This window comes from Chenopodium quinoa, unplaced genomic scaffold, assembly GCF_001683475.1.
Source record: "Chenopodium quinoa cultivar QQ74 unplaced genomic scaffold, ASM168347v1, whole genome shotgun sequence".
In the NCBI taxonomy this organism is placed as follows: domain Eukaryota; kingdom Viridiplantae; phylum Streptophyta; class Magnoliopsida; order Caryophyllales; family Amaranthaceae; genus Chenopodium; species Chenopodium quinoa.
The window spans coordinates 1,676,665-1,701,050 of NW_018742881.1; the positions used below are offsets into that span (position 1 = coordinate 1,676,665).

The following is a 24,386-nucleotide window of genomic DNA, read 5'->3' on the forward strand; positions in this document are numbered from 1 at the left end:
TCTTCACAGCTGCACCATAGTTAGCATCTACTATCTCTAGGTTAAACACAGAAGCTATGAAGAAGCATGCTTTCTTTGCAACTCTTTGCTCAGCAATGGTTGTTTTAGGGCAAGGGTCACTAAAAATGCACTCTATGGCAATACTATTATGAGGGCAGGTAACCATTAGCCAAGACATATAACCATGACCTTCTAACTTAGTAGTCTCAATGGCAGTCACAGTAACACCGGTCTTTCTCACTAAAACCCCCAAAAACGCTGCAAAATCAACCGAGACATGAGCATCATTAAATGCCACACCCTCTCTTGTGCTGCACTCTGACCGAATGCGAGTCAAGTCTTCTCTGTCCTGCACTAATTCAGCGCATCGATTCTTATACAACTTGACACACAAACGATACATCTTAATGCGCTCATATGTGAAATCAGACACCCGAACACTAAACCGACATATCAATCTCTTCACAGCCTTATGAGCCGCTCTCTCACGAGATTCTTCAACTGAACTGGCATCTCCACCATAGAAGATGAACCGTGCACGGGAGTTTGGCCTATTAACCCGTACAAAGACATTGTTCTTATCGGCATCTATGAATCCATACACCGGAGATGGAAAATGCAGCCAAGCAACAACCTTTTCCAAAAGAGGCTGAAAAGGGACAAAGACTTTGTTTGAACGTCTAGCCATAACCTGTAATGGCAAAATCGATGTTCAGGACAGAGTATTCAGAACACAGGGTTTCACCTCCCAAGGAACACCACTAAAGTCTAGCTATACCAAGTAACAAAATCCACAGTAATTCGAAATCTAAACAAAGCACGTAATCACAAAGCAAAGCATAGCAGCAGCTCATATAGCACATGGAAAGTAAATACATATCAACCGAAGATCAAACCCATACACACTACTACTAACAATTTCAGATGCACGCTAAAGCAAGACATTTCCATATAAGGCATCATAAACTTTGAAAAGAATGGAATGAACATGTGAGAAGCATGCTAATTACTACAAAGCACAACTTAGTAGCAATCCATAAAGCACATGAAAGGTAGATACACATCGAAAGAACACTGAACTCATACACACTACTACTAACAATTTCAGATGCACACTAAAGCAAGACACTTCCATATAACAAGGTATTATAAACTTGTAAAACCAAGGAATGAACATGTGAAAAGCATGCTAATTACTACACAGCACCTACTACACAAAAGGAATCATAGAAATTACCTTAACAGATTTTCTAACAGCACCACAACAGGGAAAACTCCAACAGCACCGGCACGAACAATGCTACCAGCAAAACTGTAACCCCAAGAAGAAATAAGTTCACATACATAAATCCATCTATCTACCTGCTGTACTCACCATTGTAAGAAATAAGCAGACATTTTTCAGAGCCAATTGACCAAGGAAAATTATGTGCAAAGGCAGTTGACAAACTAATTAAATCAAATCGACAATAGCATTCATTATTTACACTACAATTACCACACAGAATGGATTTGAACTGATTAAAATTTCAAAGGCTATTTTTAGAATAGCTGTCAAAACTGTGCAGGTAAAATATACTTTCAAATGCTGTACAAAAGAACAGGTCCAAATGGATATAAAGCATATATACAAACACAAGAACGAACTAACGAATCATGCAAATAAATTACTCAATTATCTGAACCTTAGACATAGCTGGATAAATAAATACATTTATGTAGCAACCAATAAGAGCAGAACCCATTCACCCAAAAACACCCTTAAATTTACCAAATTCAATGTAGATCCAAACATAAAACAAAATATTTTCCCATAGAAAAGATGAATTTAAATTACTCTTAAACAAGCTTGATTTAATAGCAAGTTATTAATTTTAAGTTCAATTTGTCAGGCAATCCGAAATATGTAGTCCAAAATACACATGCAAGATTGTACAATAGACAATCTAATGCCATTTAAAGGAAAGCACCAGCTCTCAAACGAATACCTCTGCAGAGCTAACTCAGATCACTCACAACCAGAGAGAATTCACCACTGAAGCTGCTATACCCCAGAACGAACCCCCATTACTCTATATATAGGCTATGGTAAAAAAGGGCACCCATTCATAATAACCCTACAAATATGCGACAAACAAAGTACACCTAAGTCACCCCCAAGTCTTTGTTATATTCCTAAAAAAGAGCACTGCAGTAGCGCCCAAGTAAGCTACTCCAATCCAAACACATCCAAAGCTAATCGCAATCCTAAACATCCTAATTCAGAAAGGGATGCATCGAAGCTAACATGCAATGTAATATAACAAACCAAACTTCAAACTGGAAACCAGAAAAAGCTTAAAAAGTCAAATAAACATACCACCCATTCTTAGGCAAGCACCCAAACGAAAGCATCTTTCTTCCACACCTCATCATCCAACCCAGAGCGTGCCAAAACCACAGCAACACAAAGCCAAGGCCAAACCAAATTCACGAGAAGCACCCGAATCCCCAAAAGTCAAAAGCAATTCACTGCAACAAAAGCCACTAAGAACAGCTGGCCTTTCCAATTTAGATGGCAAAATCCAAGTGCCTAAGCAAGGGCAAAGTCCGCAATTCCTTAAAATTAAGGGCAGCTATGTCATAACACCAAAAAATACTATTCATAAGGAATAGTAGCAAATTTTGCACTTTTATAATGGTTAAGGATAAATGTAATTATTTACTATAGAAAAAGTTATAGGTTGAGTACATATATTGACCATCATGACATTCAAACCTCACTAGTATTTAAAAAGAATTCATTAAATCAAAATGACATGACGAAAGGCAAAAGGGTCAGCATGATGTGATACACACCTTCACATACAAGTAAAGTAGATTAAACCAACACCTCCCTCAATAGTTGCATACATTATTCATACATGATCCAAATTAATCTCACTTCATAAAAATTGGTAATTTAGTAATCACTTAGTCAACTTCATCTTCTTAACAAAAATTATTGCGGGAGTATTGATATTTAATCATAGAGATTTGAGCCAATGCGGATCAGACTTCGTGAGCCCTAGATAAAGTCTAGGTAAGTCCTTTTTTATTATGGTAAAAGTCAGAGATATTAGATCATGCCATGGACATGCGGAAGTAGTAATATAAATGGAGCCGCGTGATAAGGTTAAGGAAATTGACTATAGTATACAACATCATAATAATATATTTCTAAGTATTAAAGTAATACTCCATTCATCTCATAATATAGTTTTTATTGTGTTTTTTCACAATATTTAAGAAATGGGAGGAGATGTGGAAAAAATTCATTAAAAAGAGAAAATAAAAAAAAAAAAAAAATTGGACAAAAGTTTTTTTTTAAAAAAAACAAGTGGATAATTTAGGGGGGGGGGGGGAAGTGAAAAGTACAATAGACAAAAGTGTGAGAGAGAAAGTAAAAATAAATAAAAAAATGCAAGTAGAAAATTTAAGGGTAAATTAGAAAGTTTAATGAATAAAGTTAAAAAAATGAGAATAAAATTGTCTTTAAATACTATCCAAAAATAGAAACATGACAACATTTTGGATCTCTAAAATAGAAAAACAGGAACTATATTATGGGATAGAGGGAGTAAAAATTCTAAATTAAGGCAAACTTTTATTAAATTATTATAATACAGTTTAAATACGACTTATGATTAGAGGTATCAAAAGTTGACCCGACCCGAAATACCGGCTCAAACCTGATTATTAACCGACCCATCTGAACCCGAAAAAATGGTGACTAAAACCCGACCTGAAACCAACCCTCGACCGTAGTTGACCCGAACCCGAACATGAATTAACCTGGAGATAACCCGACCCAAATGTAACCCGTAAATAAAAATTGCAGAAATGTTTATCATGGTCCCTTATACCCTCTGGGAGTCCAATTGGGTGGGTGAAACCATCTAATTTGTCTTTAAACGACCAATTTACCAAATTACAACTTGTACCGATTTCATTAATTCAAGCCTACTACGAACATTTATGACAACATATAATGATTATATATGATTCCAAACGACATTATATGAACCCAAGATGTATTTCCTAATATAACAAGACTTTTCAACACCGGGCCTCGAAACTTCAAAAATTTGTCAAAAAGCGTGGATATTAGCCTTCAATTTTGGAATTTTTGACTTTTTTTTCGCTCGAAAATAAAAATTACCGAAATGTTTACCACGGTCCCCAGTACCCTCCGGAAATCCAATTGGGTGGTGGAATCATCCAATTTGCCTTTAAACAACCAATTTAACGGTTTACAACTTGCACCGATTTCATACACTTAAGCATACTACGAACATTTATGACAACATATAATGATCATTAATGGTTACAAAGGGAATTATATGACACCGAGATGTATCTCTAAAATCTTATTTCTTTTTGACACCGAGACTCGAAACCTTCGAATTTTTTTTAAAAAAACTATGGATATTAGCCTTCAATTTTGGAATTTTTTGACTTTTTTTCCCCCGGAAATCAAAGTTGCCGAAATGTTTAACATGGTCCCTTATACCCTATGAGAGTCCAATTGGGTGGGTGGAACCATCCAATTTGCCTTTAAACGACCAATTTACCGGTTTAAAACTTGCATCAATTTCATTAATTCAAGCCTACCACGAACATTTATGACAACAAATATTGACCATATATGGTTCCAAACGACATTATATGACCGCGAGATATATCCCTTAGAGTTTCAATACTTTTCGACACAGGACCACGAAACCTCCAAATTTCTAAAATAGTGTGGATATAAACCTTTAATTTTTGAATTTTTTGACTTTTTTCCGCCTAAAAATAAAAAATTGCCGAAATGTTTACCATAGTCTCTTATACTCTCTGGGAGTCCAATTGGGTGGGTGGAACCATCAAATTTGCCTTTAAACGGCCAATTTACCGAATTACAACTTGCACCGATTTCATTAATTCAAGCCTACCATAAACATTTATGACAACATATAATGATTATATATGGTTCCAAACGGAATTATATGACCCCGAGATGTATCCCCTAAAATCTCGAGTCTTTTCGTCAACCGGTTCCGAAACCTCCAAAACTTCTCAAAAACGTGGATATTAGACTTCAATTTTGGAATTTTTTTGATTTTTTTTTTCGCCCGGAAATAAAATTTGCCGAAATGTTTACCATGGTCCCTTATACCCTATGGGAGTCCAATTGGGTGGGTGGAACCATCTAATTTGCCTTTAAACGACCAATTTACCGGTTTAACACTTGCATCGATTTCATTAACTCAAGCCTACCACGAACTTTATGACAACAAATATTGACCCTATATGATTCCAAACGGCATTATATGACCCCGAGATATATAGCCTAGAATTTCAATACTTTTCGACACAGGGCCCCGAAACCTCCAAATTTCTAAAATAGTGTGGATATTAGCCTTTAATTTTGGAATTTTTTGACTTTTTTTTCGCCCGAAAATAAAAGTTGCTGAAATGTTTACCATGGTCCCTTATACCTTATGGGAGTCCAATTGGGTGGGTGGAACCATCCAATTTTCCTTTAAACGACTAATTTACCGGTTTAAAACTTGAATCAATTTCATTAACTCAAGCCTACCACGAACATTTATGACAACAAATAATGATCATATATGATTTCAAACGACATTATATGACGACCCCAAGATGTATCCTCTAAAATTTCAAGACTTTTCGACACCGGGCTCCGAAACTTTCAAAATTTCTCAAAAAACGTGGATATTAGTCTTAAATTTTGGAATTTTTTGACTTTTTTTTCGTCCGGAAATAAAAATTGCCGAAACATTTACCATGGTCCCTAATTTCCATCGGGAGTCCAATTAGGTTGGTGGAACCATCTAATTTTCCTTTAAACGGCCAATTTACCGGTTTACAACTTGCACGACTTTAATTAACTCAAGTGTACTTCGAACATTTATGACAACATATATTGATTATATATGGTTCAAAACGGCATTATATGACCCCAAGATGTATACCTTAAAATATCAAAACTTTTTTACACTGGGCACCAAAACCTCCAAAAGTTTTCAAAAAACGTGGATATTAGCCTTCAATTTTGGAATTTTTTGACTTTTTTTAGCCCGGAAATAAAAATTGCTGAAATATTTACCATGGTTCCTAATAGATATCGGGAATCCAATTGGGTGTGTGGAACCATCTAATTTGCTGTTAAACGGCCAATTTACCGGTTTACAACTTGCATCGATTTCATTAATTCAAGCCTACCACGAACATTTATGACAACAACTAATGATCATATATAGTTCCAAACAGCATTATATGACCCCAAGATGTATCTCATAGAATTTCAAGACTTTTCGATATCGGGCCACGAAACCTCCAAAATTTCTCAATATGCGTGGATATTTGCCTTCAATTTTGGAATTTTTTGACTTTTTTCGCCCGGAAATAAAAATTGCCGAAATGTTTACTATGGTCCTTAAAACTTTACGGGAGTTCAATTGGGTGTGTGGAACCATCCAATTTGCTGTTAAATGGCCAATTTACCGGTTTACAATAGCCAATTTAATTAACTTTTACCAAACCCGACTTGAACCCAAATTGACTCTAATCCGTTTTAACCAGTCAAAACCCGAATTTAACCCTACTTGTTACTAACCTGACCTGAATTCAGCCCTATCCGTTCCTAACCCGACCCGAATTTAACCCAACCTGTTACAAACCCGACCCGAAATCAACCTAACTTGTTATTGACCTGATCCAGATTCAACCCGACTTGTTATTGACCCGAATCGAATTTTACCAGACCTATTACTTACCCGACCCAAAAAATCAACCTGATCTGTTACAAACCTGACTTGAAATTAACACGGTACGACTTGTTATTGACCCGACCTAAGTTTAACAAATTGTTCCTGACCCGATTTCAAATCACCTTAAATGCAATTTAGACCACCTTATTATTATTGATCAAAGCATTTTGTCTAGGGAGACCAAGTCGGTCCAGGCCAGCAAAAGAAAGGAGCATTATCCTTAAATTTAAGAGTTACTACGTATATAGTATATATTTGTTGTATGGTCAAATGAGATAATTATCTTCCTAAATTATAGACTATAATTCCCTAGTATATTGTCATATATATTATAGTCCATGGAAATAATTAGCTTGATAAAAATTATAATTATCTATTTATAGTTAGTTGAACCCGAATATGACCAGACTTGGAAATGACCTAACCTGATTGTAACCTGCTATTATTGACTTGAATCCGAGAATGACCAGACTAGAAAATGACTCAACCTGATTATAACCCGCAGATTATTGACTTGAACCGAACCCGACTTGAACCTGAGAATGACCCGACTTGATTATAATCCGCAAATTATTGACTTGAACCGAATCCGACTCAAACCTGAGAATGATCCGACCTGATTCTAACCCGCAAATTATTTGAACCGAATCCGACTCGAACCCAAGAATTACCCTAACCCGTTTTAACCCGTGAAAACCCGAATTAAACCTGACCTATTTTTCACCCGACCCGAATGTAATGCGACCTGTTATTAACCCGACCTAAACCGACTCAAACCCGATAAGAAGTATGACCCGACGTAACCCGACTCAAGCATGACCTAACCCAAACCCAACCCGCATAGGTTATGGAATTAATCCAAATTGACCTGACCTGAGTTGACCCGACCCAAATTTGACCGGTTTACCCGAATTGACAGCTCAAGTTATGATGCACAATAAATAAACAAGTACATGCATTTCACTAAATTTAGTGTTCTCCTCACCTAAATTATATTTATCTCAAAATATTCCAACTTTTTATTAGGTAAGAAAAATAAATATTAGGAACATCAAGAGGCAATGTGTATTTATGTGTATGAACAGTGATGTAGTGGAAGTTTGAAAATTAAAAAGTTAAAGCTGTTATAAAAATAAAGAAAGTATTTGTACTCCGTATTTTTTTTTTTCAAACAAGTACTCTTTTGTATTTTTTATTTGCTCTATTTACACTTTTTGTATTATTTAATTGACAGACTAATATATATTTGTAATTTATACATAAAAAAAATATATAGTTTTGTGGCTACTTATTAGAATCATCTCAATATATAGATAATTAATTTATAATAATTATAATTTATAATAATTATAATTTATACTAATTGAAAATGAAATATATTTAAATCGAATATTTGCATTAGCATGTGTGCTCGAATTAATGAAGAAAGTAATAAAATTCATAGGGAGTATATAAAATGACAAACTTAATCAGCAAATTAAACAGTACAGCTGGCTTGGCACAAATAGACAAAACCTTTGTGGTTGGGGGGATGAATGACTCATTAGCTCTTCAACTAGACTACATAATTAACTATTACAAGAATTTCTTAACTATTATCTTATTACTCGTTATATAACTAATGATCCAAGTAATAAACAATTTGGACTTAAAAAAGTCTTTTATAATTAATTTTAATTAGTGTAACATTTAGACTCGACGGTTCAATTCACTCCTACAAGAATGGATCTTGTGTATAAATAATCTATTGCAACGTAATAACTATAGTACTAAAAAATCCCATAAACAAAAAGTCAAAATTTAGAGAAATTAGATCAATCTAGCTATGGAAAATACAGAAATTGTAGTTGTAGAAATGGAGAAGGAGCTCTATATTGCCGCGAAGAAGGGTAATGTAGAGTTTCTTGAACAAGTAAAGTGCGACGACGAGTATCTAAGGAGAAAAACACATGATAAAAATAACATCTTTCATGTAGCGATTCGACACGAAAAAATTGAATTTGTAGAAGCATGTCTTAGGAAATTTCCCAATGAAATTGAGTTAATTTGTCAGAAAAACAATAAAGGAAACACCCCTCTTCATGTCGCCGCCGAGGTCGGAAATTTTGGAGTAGTAGACTTGATATATAATTACTTAGAGGAGAGGATTAAAGTTAAAGGCCAAGGGTATGGAGGTGAGAAATCATGGAGAGTCAAAAACTTAAGAGGCAACACTCCTCTTCATGTTGCACTTATCCATGATAATGTTAATATTGCAATGTTTTTGTTGGAGAAGGATCCTTATTTGGCTCGAATTGTTAATAATTCTAAGGAAGCACCCCTTCATCTTGCAATTAAGCAACAAGTTTATTATTGTAAGTTACGTTGCTTATTCTCTCTATTTTTTTTTTGTCTCTTTGAATTGGATAAGCATGGCCTAGTTGTGTTGACTTTATTTTATGTTTGTACGTACTTTTTTAATTAATAACTACTCCAGTATTTGGATTCGGACAATGCCTTGGGTCATTATATAAAGAGACATTAAAAAAAACATAATTTAATTGTGACTATTTTTGGTAGTTAATTTTGCTATTTATTTTGTCATTCGCTACATATTAATATTTTGCATTTTAAATGAATCATAAGGTAGTATGACATAGGTTGATGGTAAAAACACTTTGTTTTACAATTACAGGTTGCATGTTCGAATCTTATGTGTAATATATATTTATGATATTTGACATGCAATGGAAAATATGTAGAGAAGAGCGTCATATGACATATATAAGTTGTTTAGAAAGCTTCGTTTTTTTTTTTGTTGGTCAAACATATTAAAACTAATTTTCCTTCTTTGAAAATTCATGTTTTTGGAAATTAATTATATATTTTTTGAAACTAATATATACTTAATTTTCTATCTTCCGAGCTAACCATTACTCACAAAACTAACAACATGAGTGAGAATTATGTTCATTCCCTTTACTTAAAATAATGTGTTCTAGATCGATCTAGTTTAGTTAGAACTTGTTAAAGTCTGATCCAATCCAATCCAATTACTTTAATACTTCCTATTATAAGATTAATTGTAACCAGCAGTAAAAATAATAATAATTATAAGATCAACTATAGTAACTACTTTGAATTGGATCCGGAACCTGTTGCAACAGGTTCCCATTTTTATTACCCACAACCAGAACCTGATCTACAAGTTCCGATTCAGGAACCTGCGGTTCTGAGCTGGTTTCGGTTTTAGGTCAGGGTACCCTGAATTTTTGCTCACCCTTAACTATGAGTACTTCATAATTAATTAAGTACTCCATTTTTTTAGTGAAGCCTTTATTTCTAACTTCAGCAGTTGTGTAATTGTTGTCATACTAGCTGAGAGTAAATCAATAATGGCTAGCATAAGACAGTCAATCAATGAAGGAGGAGGAGGAGCTTTAACAATTAAATCTGCACCGGAAAAAGATATGTCCGAAATGATAAAAAGTCTTGTTGAGGAAGCAAGCTATGTTACATGTTGGCTTGATGCAGAAGGCTTAACTCCTCTTCATAGAGTAGCATCACTTGCTGCGCCTCATAACATACAGTTAACAAAATTCATACTTGAACATTGTCCGCATTCGGCGGAGATCTGTGATAAAAATGGCAAGTCCATCTTACATCTTTTGATAAATAAAATTCCAAACTACCAAGAAGCTAAGAACTTGTTTAGTCATGAAGAAATATATGCCTTGAGGAATTACCAGGATAACCAAGGAAATGCTCCATTACATATTGCTGCAAAGAATATGGATAAAAATGTAATGCGAGTGTTACTTGAATCCTCGACTAAGTTGTACATCTATAATACTGAAGGTGTCTCTGCAGCTTCCCTCATTCAACAAGAAGATATGCTTCAGGTATGTAGCTAATCATATGTATCTCCTCTGTTTTTTTTTTTTTTTTTTAATTTTTCTTTTACTAGACTCAAGTACACAACACTTATGGACTTCTATGCTTGCCTATGCACACAAGTAAAACACAAAATAAAATTTCATATGTGGCAGGCCATACAGTCTGGCCGAGGTTACTTATTCAGGGCTAACCCATGACCGTAACCCCTAACCGACTGAGTAACCTCGACCCTGATCTTGTAACCCTTAATCGACTTAATAATCCCTAACTGACCGATTAATCTAACCGACCGAGTAGTCCTTGATCAACCGAGTAACCTAACCAAGTAACCCTGACGGCCTGGCTGATTACCCCTGAATAAGTAACCCTTGCCAAGTGACCCAACCAATTAATAACCCCTTAATAAAAAATCCCCTGATTGAGTAATCTCTAAATAGGTAACCCATGACCGACCGGGTAACCCTTGAATAAGTAACCATGGGCCCATGGTTACATGATGTGATTGATCAGCCACATAGAAAACGCACTATTAGTAAAAGTAATATTTAGGGATATTTTTTGTGAGATATAAAATATTTGAAAATTGTAACTCACAGTCTAATACTTAACTAAGAATATACTTTCCCTTAATTAAAAATCACACAAGTCTAATTGTTGCACTTTTAAAACAAAAAAACAGAGGAACCATGTTGAATATTCCTTGTATTTGTATATTAATCTACGGCAATAAAATTTACATCTACGTTATAATTGATGCAGCTTCTATGGAGAAGAAAATTGACAGTGGATGAAATGAATGCAGCAGACAAAGCTAACATACCCTTTCTAAGGGAAAAAATGGAAAACTTAGGAATAGATTTCTTACTTTCACAAGGTCCAAAGGGAAGAAATATCATTCATAGAATGATGGTGTTCAAGAAGAATAGTCCTCTTAAGCCAGATTTATTTGTGAATTTCATTGAAGAAGCTCTTGGAAAATTTCCGTCAATAATTACTCAGACAGACGGTAAAGGTGACACTCCGATTCATGTCCTTGTGCAAAATCATTCTGATACCGCAATTAAAGTTCCTCCAAGAGTAGAAGATAACGCGCAATATAATAATAGTAGTGATGGTAACCCCAGTAACACTAAAAATTATGTAGTCTCCTCACTTTGGGAATCAGGCCTTATGCCGTCATTACTAGAGAAATGCCATCGGCGTATCCTTAAATTTGATTACGAGGCTAGTGTCAAGGGAAGTATTGAGTCGCCATGGTTGTTACAGAATATGGAAGGTAATACTGCTCTTCAAGAAGCAATCAAATCAAAAAATAGCATTGAATTGGTGAAACTATTGTTGAAGTACAATAGTAATTCACTTAGTGCAATCAACAATAACAAAGAGACACCTCTTCATCTGTTTGCTAGCCATCCCATTGGTAAGTTCTCTTGAGCACATTTGTTTTTTTTTTTTTAATCCTTTTTTATTACGGAAAATTTGTTAGAAAGGTACTTATATGTTCACCTTTTTGCGAAGAAGGACCTTATATGTTCAAAGTGGTAAAAAAGGTCCTTATAAGTCACTTTTGTTGTGTAGAAGGACCTTAACATCGGAATATGATCATTGACTTTACTTTTTCGGTGTTGACCATCACGCACGTGGCACGTGATGTTTTAAAAAGACCCTTTCATTAATTTTTTCCCCACGTTTTCACATTATCTTTCTTTCTTTCCCCGAATTTTCTCTCAAAATCCCTACTCTTTCCTCAAAATCATGGAAAAAAATAAGGAAAAGACATTTTCTAAACATCACATGCATGTCACATGATGGTCAATGCCGGAAAAGTGAAGTCAGCGGTCATATTCCAATGTCAAGGTTCCTCCTTACAACAAAAATAACTAATAAGGACCTTTTTCACCACTTTAAACATATAAAGTCATTTTTCACAAAAAAGTGAGCATATAAGTACCGTTTAGACAAATTATATACACTGTAGTAATTTATGATCTGATCTTGATCCGTCTTAATAATTAAAGTATTCTCTATTAGAATTTAATTTTACTCGTAAAATTTTTATAGTGATTGTTGCAAATAAAAAATAAAAGAGGAAGGACGAGCTACAAAGATTTTAATTTTAGCTATGCATATAAGATTTTATTGTACTTAGTATTTAATGGATTGAATACAATCAAGTTTAATCAAGTTTATAATACTCTTAGAAAATTTGTCAAATGAGACATTCTATATGGTCTCTTTTGAGAAAAAGGTGACACAATAGTCCTTTTAAGTGATTTGAGGTTGTGAGGTGGGACCTGGTTCAATTGTCAAGCAAGTCCACGCCTAAATCCGTCATGACCATCACCTATGTGTGATGTGACTCACTTAAAATGACCTCCCCTTAAATTTTTTCCCACGATTTCCTTCCAAATTAAATTAAATCCAATTGAACCCCAATCAAAACCCTTCCCTTTCATTCTCTCTAACCCCAATTAGGAATTTTTTCACAAAGGAGACCACATAAAAGGTCCTATTTGATAATTTTTCCAATGTTAGTTCCCCTCTCCAATTGACCTAAATTATAATTTCAACAATTAATATGTTTGTTATTTTTAAATCATAGAGCAAATTACACAAGAAGACTTAGATGAAATGGTGGGTACAAATTATGAAGCAGCCAAATCAAAAGATGAAGATGGTCTCACCCCCTTACTAAGAGCATTTAAAGCTGGTAACTACAAAGTAGCCGCAATGCTATGCTATGCATCTCCAAAAGCAGCAGAAATCGGCGACTCGAATAATGACCAGACTTACGGGCACTTGCTTGTAAAAGATCAACCAGAAAGATACTTCTCCCGCTTATTTCAAGATAAGGAGTTAAGAGGTCTGTTAGAATTGTAGGACAAAAACGGAAACACACCGTTGCATCTGGTAATCATAGAAGAGCGTTTTGACCTTGTAAGAGTTTTCCTTAACTTTTGGAAAGATGAACGTAAGTCATCAAAGGATGAAAATCAATGGCTACTGAATCTTTTAGAAATATCAAACGCAGCTGGTGTAACCCCCGGCGACCTAATTGGAGAACTACCTAATCTTCCTAACAACGTAAGTACTACTAATTTAATTACCTTATAATTGATAATTAATATACATTTGTACATGTTGAAATCCATTGTAACCCACTTATGAGTCTCCCACATTGGAGAAAGAGAAGAGATGGTTTCACTTTATAAAGTAGAGAAGTACCTCTTATTATTGTCAATTGATTTTAGTATGGAAGCTCCAAAGTCTTGTTTGTGGACCAAACTCTCTTCCTTCGGCCCATTTTATATTGTTTCAAAATTTAACATGGTATCAGAGCCCTAGGTTGTGGGTCTCTTCAGAAGTCATCAACTCTAACTAATGTTTTATAATTTTTCTTACCATTGTTGTTCAGATTGAAAAATTCATTACGAATGATACTAGAATGATGGGTATACGTAGCGCGTGGGGCATTCCAAAGAAGCAGTTGAATAGCTACATGAACTCGATGAATGTCATCGCTGCTCTTTTGACAACAATAACATTCACAGCAGCATTTCAAGTTCCGGGTGGACTAATCCAAGATAAAGGGACTCCACAAATGATAGGAGACATAGCATTTCAAGTGTTTATGATCGCGGATGTACTAGCAATGTGCCTATCAATGATGGTCTTATTCTGTCTCCTTTGGATCATGGCTACTAACAATAAGCGCAATTCAGTGATGATACAAGACTTCAGTGTATCGTTACTCATCGTAGCATTCTTTGCAACACTTTTGGCTTTCATGACGGGAGTTTATGCGACAACATACAACGTCAAACGTTGGATTGCTATCGCGACTTTGATAATATGCTCTTTGCTGTTGGTGCTCGTACAAAGATGCATCGTCCTCAAGCTGTTCATTCCAATTAGCAAAGCAATACTTATATTTGATAGGATGGTTTTATACCCAGCTACTAAAGCATTCGTTGAACGTGTTAAATCTAATGTATCATCGTTCAGAGGCCGCAAAGTTCCGGACATAGAGAGTAGCGTTAAATGATTTTTTATTTTTATTTTTTGTTTAGAGAGCAACAAGGACGGGTGATGAGAATTAGTCCCCTAAAACCGAGAGGAAAGCTCTTAGCCTCTTACCACCTTAAGTATTTAATTAGTAGCAGCAAATGGCAAATGCTTTGTTTGTTTGTTTGTTTGTTTTTGCCTTACTGTATAATTTGCCATTTGTTTTCTTACATCAAATTTTTTCCGTTTAATTGGAACGTGTAGGGGAAATACCGAAATATGTATGGTATTTTAAGGGAGGAGAGAAATAGGGAAAGATAGAAAGAAAATTCCATGTAATGAGGTGTGAGATAGAGAGTCCAATTAATTTACTACCTTCCAAAAAGTTATGATTAAAAGAGAACGGATGAAGTTGTTGTTTCTTTTCACATCTTTTACAAAAATTAGTAATCCACTCTATGTACTGCAATATCTAATTCCTTAACGAAATTTCATTTGCAAAACATATAAGATAGTAAGATAGTAAGTAACATAAATAATAGGAGTAGCAATGATTAAATTATCAAAAAAGATTTTATTTGTTTATAGGAAAATTTGCGACGAAGGTCCTTTTATGAGGTCGACCTTGTGTGGAAGGTCCTTTTATGAAAAAGGTGGCACGAAAGGTCCTTATATGAACATTGGGTTGCGAGGAGGGTCCTTTGACCAAATTCCGGTGTTGACCAAGATTTTCCAGCCAAAAATAATCACGTGATGTGCACGTGACCACTTAAATGAGGTTATTTAGGTGGTGGATGTTCGAGGTGTGGGTTTTAATGGGTGGTTTTCGTAGGTGGCCGGTTCTGGTTCTGGTGAAATCAAACACCATAACAATTAACAACCATAATTCTAATTGTAATTGTTGTTTCCGAGCTTAATTTAAAGGGGGAAAGGGAAATCAAGGGAAAAGAGGGAAAAAGGAAAAAAAAAAACCTCATTTAAGTGGTCACGTGCACATCACGTAATTATTTTTGGCCGGAAAAAATTGGTCAACGCCGGAATTTGGTCAAAGGACCCTCCTCACAACCCAATGTTCATATAAGGACCTTTTGTACCACCTTTTTCATAAAAGAACCTTCCACAAAAGTTCGACCTCATAAAAGGACCTTCCTCGCAAATTTTCCTTGTTTATATTGATTACCTATTCTTAAAAGTTATAATATAATTTTTGGGCCCCCTTCAACTTGTGATTTCTTTTAATTTTGAGTAATCTCAACTTTTGATTATTTTAAAATAATCCTAACTTATACACGTATCTTCTATAAAGCATTGACTTGACAAATCTTAGCTTGACAGTATTCCAGATGATGTTTTGGACCTTAGCTCGATCAATTTCAATTTTTGTAAAAAGAGAAGGGATTTATTATCCAATCATCTTGCTAGACTAATTAGTGTCTTTTGATACAAAACAAGTATGTTCTTCTGTACACTTTATTCTCTAAATAATAAAAGCGTCAATCTTTTTTATTTAATTAAAACAAGTCACTCCCTATTTTAAACAAAACACGTCTTATTGATGATTGAAAAAAAGTAATGGCCGGTTACAATTGAGGAGTACATAGTACAATACATGTCTACATAAACCTATTATCTAAACAATATTGGGGGAACCTTGCGAAGGGATCTGTTTAGAACCAACTATAGGACTAGGTTGTTTTAGTATTTTTTGTAATTTAGGAAACTTACGTGAAACTCTCAAAAACTTCCGTTCACAAATTACAGTTGCATTTTTAGATAAATAAAGAACAACCATTAGCAATGAGCATAGAGCCAAAGCAACGTAAGCCATCCAAGCTTTAACTTGTAAGGTAGTAGCACATACACCCGCCATGAATGTCAAAAGAGTTGTGAAGAATGATGCCAGGACTAATGTTACGCTGAAATCAAGTATCATCACTGAATTCTTCCGGTTATTTGTAGCCATGATCCAAAGGAGACAGTATAAAACCATCATCGATAAGCACATTGCAAACACATCTAATATCATAAAAGCCTGAAACATTATATTGTCTATCAGAACTGGTGTCCCGATATCTTGAAGGAATCCACCGGGAATCGTGAATGCTGTTGTGAATGTTATTGTCGTTAAAAGAGCCGCTATAATACCTATTGTGTTCACATAGGTTTTCATCTCACTTGAGGGAATACCCCATTTGCTAAGAACACCTATCAACTTTTTTTCTTCTAGAATCATCTTCTCAATCTGAATGATAAAAAGGGTTATTAAATACTTGTATATTGTTCAAAGTAGTTGTAATACAATTAAAAAAAAATGTTCTGTATATCCTTGAGGTTTTGAAAAATGCACCCTATACCCTTGAAAACGGGAAAATTCCTGTTTCTTATGGTGAGAAACGAAATTTGTTTCTCATGGTGGCATTTTCGTGAATAAATCAACAATTTTTTTATTATTGTGGGCTCCACCGTTGAATAAAGTTGTTGATTTATTTACGAAAATGTCATGTGAGAAACAAAATTTGTTTCTCACCATGAGAAACTGGGGCACCCTCCTTGAAAACTTTCAAATGAAAATTGCACCAAACTAAAGTAATAAAGGTGGTTAAGAATGGGAGTACTTACGTCGCGTGGAAGGTTAGGTGATTCTGCTAGTAGATCATTGGGAGATTTGCCAACCTTGTTTGGTTCTTCTAGCATTTTAACTATCCATTGATCGATCTTCAACTTTTGTTGGCTTACATGTATCTTTCCAAAAGTGAAAAAAGTGTCGTACTAGGTCAAAACGATTATACATAATTGCCAGATGCAATGGTGTGTTTTCGTGGTTGTCCTTCAAAATCAACAACGATCTTAATTCCACATCTTCAAAAAGACGGGAGAAATAGTAAATCGATGGGTGTTTTACAAGCAAGTGCCCATAAGTCTGGCCATTCTTGTCGCAACTTTCCGCTGCTTTTGGAGAAGCTTTGCATAGCACTGCGGCTGCAACATGGTTACCGGCTGTAGCCGCTCTTAGCAAGGGTGTGAGACCATCTTTGTCTACCGATAAGGGCACATGCACTTTTGCGGCCGCCATGATTTCCTTTATTTCTTGTCGTGAAAATTGCTCTATGCCTTAATTCATAATAAGGAGATCTAATAAGCAACAACATAAAACACACACACACATATATATATATGGTCAAATGAGAAGTTCTTTAAAATGAGAAGAATGAGAAGGATTTATTGTGCATAATTTTTGTATTAAGTGTGCATATTTTTAAACTAAATGTGCAAAAAAAAAAAATTACTCAAATTTGATGTGCATATTATTTGAACAAATGTGCATAATTTTCGTTTTCCAGAAAATTAAAATTTTTTATCAATTTGAAACACAATTATGTACATTCAATATAAAAAAAAAATGCACATTTAGTATAAAGTATATGCACATTTGTTCCTTCTCATCCTTCTCATTTTAATTAAGGTCCCTCTCATTGGATCTCAACCCTATATATATATATATATATATATATGGTTTCATCTTTTTTATATATATATATATATATATATATATATATATATATATATATATATATATATATGGTTTCATCTTATGAAACAACTTGGTTTAGGAGAAAATTTGTATGTAAATTAGATATGGGATAGGAAAAGAGTTTGTCAAAAACTTGCGTTTTTTGTGGGGTCGGAATTACTTTTTCAAGGTTTTTTGTGGGGTCGGAATTACTTTTTCAAGGGTTACTCGATTGGTCACAATTCACTTATTCCAAGGTTACTTGGTCGGTTAGTGCGTTTTCTGTGTGGTTTGATACACTGTGTAGCCGGATGACACACACCAAAACACTTAACGTGTAAACCAAGACCGATTGAGTAACCCCTGACTAAGTAAGCGCTGAACAAGTAACCCTTGCCACACGGTGTGAGTAGCCACATATGAAAATTTGCGTTGTTAAAAGTGGGATGAAGTAATTTAAATACAAGTGAAACTTTAGAAGACGTCCAAACTGAAAAGTGACTCGAACATCATACTCCCTCTGTTTTTAAATACTTGCCGCACTTTCCTTTTCCGGCCGTTTTTAAGTACTTGCTCCATTTCCTTATTTGGAAAACTTTTACAATATTTAATTAATTTCTTTCACCAAGTGGACCCAACAATATTAATTCCATATTCTTTCTCTGTATATTCTCTCCACTACTTTTGGTTTTTTTACAATTTTTTATTCTTTTACCAACCCCACTACCTTCATATTTTATTATTTTCTCCAATTTATCCGCGCATGGAGAAATAGAACAAGTTTTTAAAAACGGAGGGAGTATATAAGAGGGATATAAAATATAGGATGTACTTGGTATTGTACAAAATAAACGTATATCAGATCGAAAAAGGGAAATTCTCTGTTGCTCATGGTGAGAAACAAATTTTGTTTCTCATATGGCATTTTCGTATATAAATCAACAACTTTATTCAATTATGGAGCCCACAATAATGAAAAAGTTGTTAATTTATTCACGAAAATGCCATTATGAGAAACTGGGGCATCCTCATAGGAAAAAGAATGATACGTGCTGAAAGAGAGTTACCTGGACGGCTAGCGAATAAATGAAAAGGTGTCTCTTTGTTGTCGTTGACCATGTTGGAAATAGTAATGCAATCGGATGACTCGCGCCCGATCGGGCGGCTCTCGCCCGATCGGGCGAAGGTGGTCAAGGAAAAAACGGGAACTCTCGCGCCCGATCGGGCGGCTTTGCCCGACCGGGCGAAGGACAAGAGTTTTTCTACGAGATCTCTCGCGCTCGACCGGGCGGCAGACTCAAGGTTTTGACGAGCCCGATCAGGCGGCTTCGCCCGATGGCTCGCCTGGAATGGGGATTTCAGATCGCCCGACCGGGCGTGAAACTATGTCTGGAAAATCTGATCTCGAGCCCGATCGGGCGGCAGCTCGCCCGATCGGGCCCGCCTTTTTTCCTAGGTCGGTTGATTACGGGTTTCCTTTTTTTCTAGGACTCATATTAATACGAGTCATACCTTTTTCATGACATTCATTCACTTTCTAGCCGAAAACACAAACCTACCTTTTGAGATCTGAGCAGTTCTTGAGCAATTCCACTCTTCGAGTTCGGGTGCACGGATTACGGAGAGAGTTGCGTTAAACTTGGGGGGCGTGCGTCACTAGGAAACTTGTACCGGTGGTGGCGTATTTCTCTTCTAAGGCAGTGGACTATTGTTCCACGGCGCGACTGTGAGTTTGGGATCTTCAATCCAGGAAAGTTCTAATCTTTTGTTTGTTATTGATTTCAACAGTTATTTTACCAACAATTTAGAATCGAAATATTTTGATCTATTCTGTTGATATCATGACTAGAATTTCTCAAACTCGTCTATACCTAGATCTGTCTAAGGTTGAGTCTCTTGATGGAATTAATTATAAGAGATGGTCAAAAAGAATGTTAATTGCTTTTGAACAAGTAGAAATTGATTATGTTTTGTTTAGGGATGCTCCAAAACCTATTGAGCAAACCAATACCATGATTGAAATTCCTAGTACTCCTGTTCCTGGGAATAAAGAATCTAGCTCTAGTCAGATGACCACTACTGTTGTTGCTAATGAATCTGAAATCAAGAAATTTGATCGTGATAATAAATTTGTTAGAGGTCATCTTTTGAACAGCATGAAAAACAACATATTTGATTTGTATGTTAATATGAAATCTTCTAAGGAGATGTGGGAGTCCTTAGAGAAGAAATATGGTGCTGATGATGCTGGGAAAAAGAAGTATGTGACAGGAAATTGGTTGAATTTTAAATTGGTTGATACTAAGCCTATCATGGACCAAGTCCATGTGTATGAAAATTATGTTGCTGAAATTCTTGCTCAGGGTATGAAGATGTGTGAAATCCTTCAGGCTAATGTCTTGATTGAAAAATTGCCTGATTCCTGGTCTGATTATAGAAATCACCTCAAGCATAAAAAGAGGGATCTAACCCTAGAAGAACTTGTGAGCCACATGAATATTGAGGAAGCCAATAGGCTTAAGGATGTTTCCTCTAAGCCTAAAAATGTGTTAGCAATCAAGGCTAACCTTGTTGAATCTGGTGCTGACTCTGACAAGAAAGCAAGTGATAATCGTGCCAATAAGGGGAACTCTGAGAAGAAGGGAAATCTCCAAGCTAAGGGCAAGATTGGGAAAAAAGTCACTGGGAAGTGTTGGTCATGTGGTGGAGTGGGGCACTTTGCTTCACAGTGCAAAAACAAGAAGAAGAAAAATCTAAAATCGAGTGGAGGAAACAAGGATCATGCTCATCTGGTTGAGAATGAGGATAAAGATGCCATTGTTGCAGTTGTCTCTGAAGTCAATCTGGTTGAGAACAATAGTGAATGGATTGTGGACACTAGTGCATCTAAACACTTCTGTGCTAACAAGGACCTGTTTGTCAGTATGGAAGATGCAAAGGAAGGAGAACAAGTCTACATGGGAAATTCAAGCAGCTCTGAGGTACTTGGAAAGGGCAAAGTGGTTCTGAAGCTGACTTCAGGGAAGACCTTGGCTCTTCACAATGTGCTGTATGTTCCTTCTCTTCGTAGAAATTTAATTTCTGGTGCTTTGTTGTACAAAGTAGGAGTTAAGTTAGTTTTTGATGCTAATAAACTTGTGTTAACCCGTAATAGGGAGTATGTTGGAAAGGGTTACCTTAGTGGGGGCCTATTTGTTCTTGAAATTGTAACTGTTCCTTCAATGAATAAGATTTCTACTTCTGCTTATATTGTTGAGTCCTTTGAATTATGGCATAGTAGATTGGGTCATGTTGGTGCAACAAAATTGAAACAAATGAAAAGTTTAAATTTGCTCCCAAATATGTCATTAGATGGATTTGAAAAGTGTGAAGTGTGTGCGGAGTCTAAATTCGTGAAGAAACCCTATAAATCTGTCACAAAGAGAGAGACCACACCACTCGAGCTAATTCATTCAGATTTAGCAGACTTTAAGAACTTGGAAAGTAGAGGCGGGAAACGCTACTATATCACCTTCGTTGATGATTGCTCTAGATATAGCAGGGTATATCTTTTGAGGACGAAGGATGAAGATGAGTCCAAGTTTCTTGTATATAAGGCAGAGTTAGAAAATCAGTTGGAGCGGAAAATAAAAAGAGTTCGCTCATACAGGGGTGGTGAGTATGGCTCCGATTTCCTCAATGACTTATGTGAAAGTGAGGGAATAATTCATGAAGTTTCGACCCCGTATACTCCGCAACAAAATGGTGTGGCAGAGAGGAAAAATAGGACCTTGAAGGAAATGATGAATGCAATGCTCCTAAGTTCCGGGCTGCCAGATAATTTGTGGGGTGATGCGGTACTATCAGCTAATTATGTACAGAATAGAGTAACTCACAAGAAGTTAGACAAGACTCCATATGAAATATGGAAGGGTTATGCTCCAAACTTGAATCACATGAAAGTATGGGGGTGTCTAGCTAAGGTGGGCTATCCATCGTTCAAGCGCTCAACTATAGGTTCTAGGACCTATGATACAGTATTCATTGGCTACGCTGAGAATAGTGTCGCATACAGGTTTATGAGTCTGGAAGATCGCTCTATATCTAAATCTCGCGATGTAGAGTTCTTCGAACAGGTATTTCCTTTGAAGAAAAATTTAGTTACTAACGATGTTTCTTCAGTTCCTTCATCTGCAGGGCCAGAAGTTGCTTCCCCTAGGGTTGAAAGTGAGATTCAACCTAGGAGAAGTAAAAGGCAAAGAGTGGAGACAAGCTTTGGACCTGATTTCCTAACAGCCTTTATAGCAGAGTGCGGAAATCTGGGTGAGTTTGAAGATGATCTAGATGAGATCATGCTGTGTCTTCAGGTTGTGGATGAAGATCCGAAATCGTTTGAAGAAGCTGTGAGTTCAGTTGATGCAACCTTCTGGAAGGAAGCTGTAAACAGTGAGCTTGACTCAATCATGTCAAATGGTACCTGGGAGCTTGTGGACCTGCCCAAAGGGAGTAGAGCCATTGGGTGCAAGTGGATTTTCAAGAGAAAGATGAGAACCGACGGCACCGTGGAGAGGTTCAAAGCTAGATTGGTGATAAGAGGATTCACTCAAAAATTTGGCCTTGATTATTTTTATACTTATTCTCCGATGACTAAAATTGCCACTATTCGTGTTTTGTTTGCCTTAGCCTCATCTTACAATTTGATTGTGCATCAGATGGATGTTAAGACAACTTTTCTGAATGGCGATTTGGAGGAGGAGATCTACATGGAGCAACCTCCGGGTTTTGTAGTTCCTGGGATGGAGAATAAGGTGTGCAGACTAAAGAAATCCTTATATGGCTTGAAACAAGCTCCGAAGCAATGGTATGAAAAATTTCATAAAACTATTCTGAGTTTTGGTTTTGTTGTCAATGGTAGTGATGCATGTGTGTACTCTAAGATGTATGGTGCGCAATGTGTGATATTATGCCTGTATGTTGACGACATGCTCCTGTTTGGTACAAACATGTGTGTCATAAATGAAACTAAGAAATATTTAAATTCAAAGTTCGAGATGAAGGATTTGGGAGAGGTAGATGTGATCCTTGGTGTTAAGGTTACTAAAACCAAGAAGGGATATTTTCTGTCTCAATCTCATTATGTGGAGAAAATTCTGAAGAACTTTAATTGTTTTGATTTTCCTCCTTTGAGAACTCCTTTTGATCCTTCTGGAGCTTTGGTGAAAAATATGGGGGACGGTGTGTCTCGAACTGAATATGCTAAGGTGCTTGGTAGTCTGATGTTTTTAATGAATTGCACTCGCCCTGATATTGCCTTTGCAGTTAGTAGACTTAGTCGCTATGCTCATTGTCCTAGTGAGCAACATTGGGTTGCTTTGAGGCGTGTGCTCAGATATCTATGTGGAACCATGTCTTGGGGATTGAATTTCGATGGTCATCCCTTGGTTCTTGAAGGGTATTGTGATGCAAATTGGGTAACGGATAGTGATGAAACAAGCTCTACAAGTGGCTATGTGTTTACCCTTAGTGGGGGTGCAGTTTCATGGAAGTCTGGTAAGCAGACGTGTATAGCTAGATCAACTATGGAAGTTGAGTTCATCGCATTGGATCTGGCTACACAAGAGGCAGATTGGCTGAGAAATTTGCTTGTTGATATTCCTTTGTGGGGGAAGCCGACACCACCTGTTTCTATGCATTGTGATTCACAAGCCGCTATATGTGTTGCTAAAAATAGTGTTTACAACGGCAAGAAAAGGCACATAAGAGTCAGACACGAGTCTGTGAGGCAGCTTATTGTGAATGGGGTTATTTCGTTGGACTATGTTCGAACAGAGAAAAACCTGGCAGACCCTTTTACTAAGGGTTTGAGTCGTAGACAAGTGGTGGAGTCATCAACTGGTATGGGTTTAGGACCTTTGTTGTAATGACTTGAAATGGTAGCTATTCTAGCTATGTGATATGATACATTGGTTATAATAAATTCAAGAACCTGTTTTGGTTATTTTGTTTCATTGAAATGAATCATGTGGATTTGTTATGTGTATCATGTGTTTGAATCAATTACTCTATAAGAGTTGTAAGTTGATTCTGTTAGGATAAGTTTATCTCTTAATGTCATTAGTCCAGTTGTTTTCTGAGCAGGGATAGATGGAGGTGCTTATATAGTTAAGACCTTTGTCCCAGTGGCTCTTAAAACAGGATAGATAATGACACCGAAA

General features: G+C 36.0%; 1 protein-coding gene across 1 annotated transcript; it reads right to left on the reverse strand.

Moving 5' to 3' along the window:
* Positions 1 to 16,263: 16,263 nt before the first annotated feature.
* Positions 16,264 to 17,788, reverse strand: LOC110726617 (protein ACCELERATED CELL DEATH 6-like). The gene is made up of 2 exons (XM_021906090.1): positions 17,301 to 17,788; positions 16,264 to 16,923 (listed from the first exon to the last, which is right to left on the reverse strand). Exons 1-2 carry the CDS (start codon positions 17,373 to 17,375, stop codon positions 16,312 to 16,314), a joined length of 687 nt encoding a protein of 228 aa, XP_021761782.1. The 5' UTR covers positions 17,376 to 17,788; the 3' UTR covers positions 16,264 to 16,311.
* Between the last annotated feature and the right edge of the window lie 6,598 nt (positions 17,789 to 24,386).

What these genes read in the sequence shown, in the direction of transcription:
- LOC110726617 (XM_021906090.1), bottom strand. Translation starts at nt 17,375, where the DNA reads ATGCTAGAAGAACCAAACAAGGTTGGCAAATCTCCCAATGATCTACTA. An exon ending in CACCTAACCTTCCACGCGAC is followed by an intron (nt 16,924 to 17,300) that starts GTAAGTACTCCC and finishes TTTATCATTCAG; the next exon opens with ATTGAGAAGATGATTCTAGA.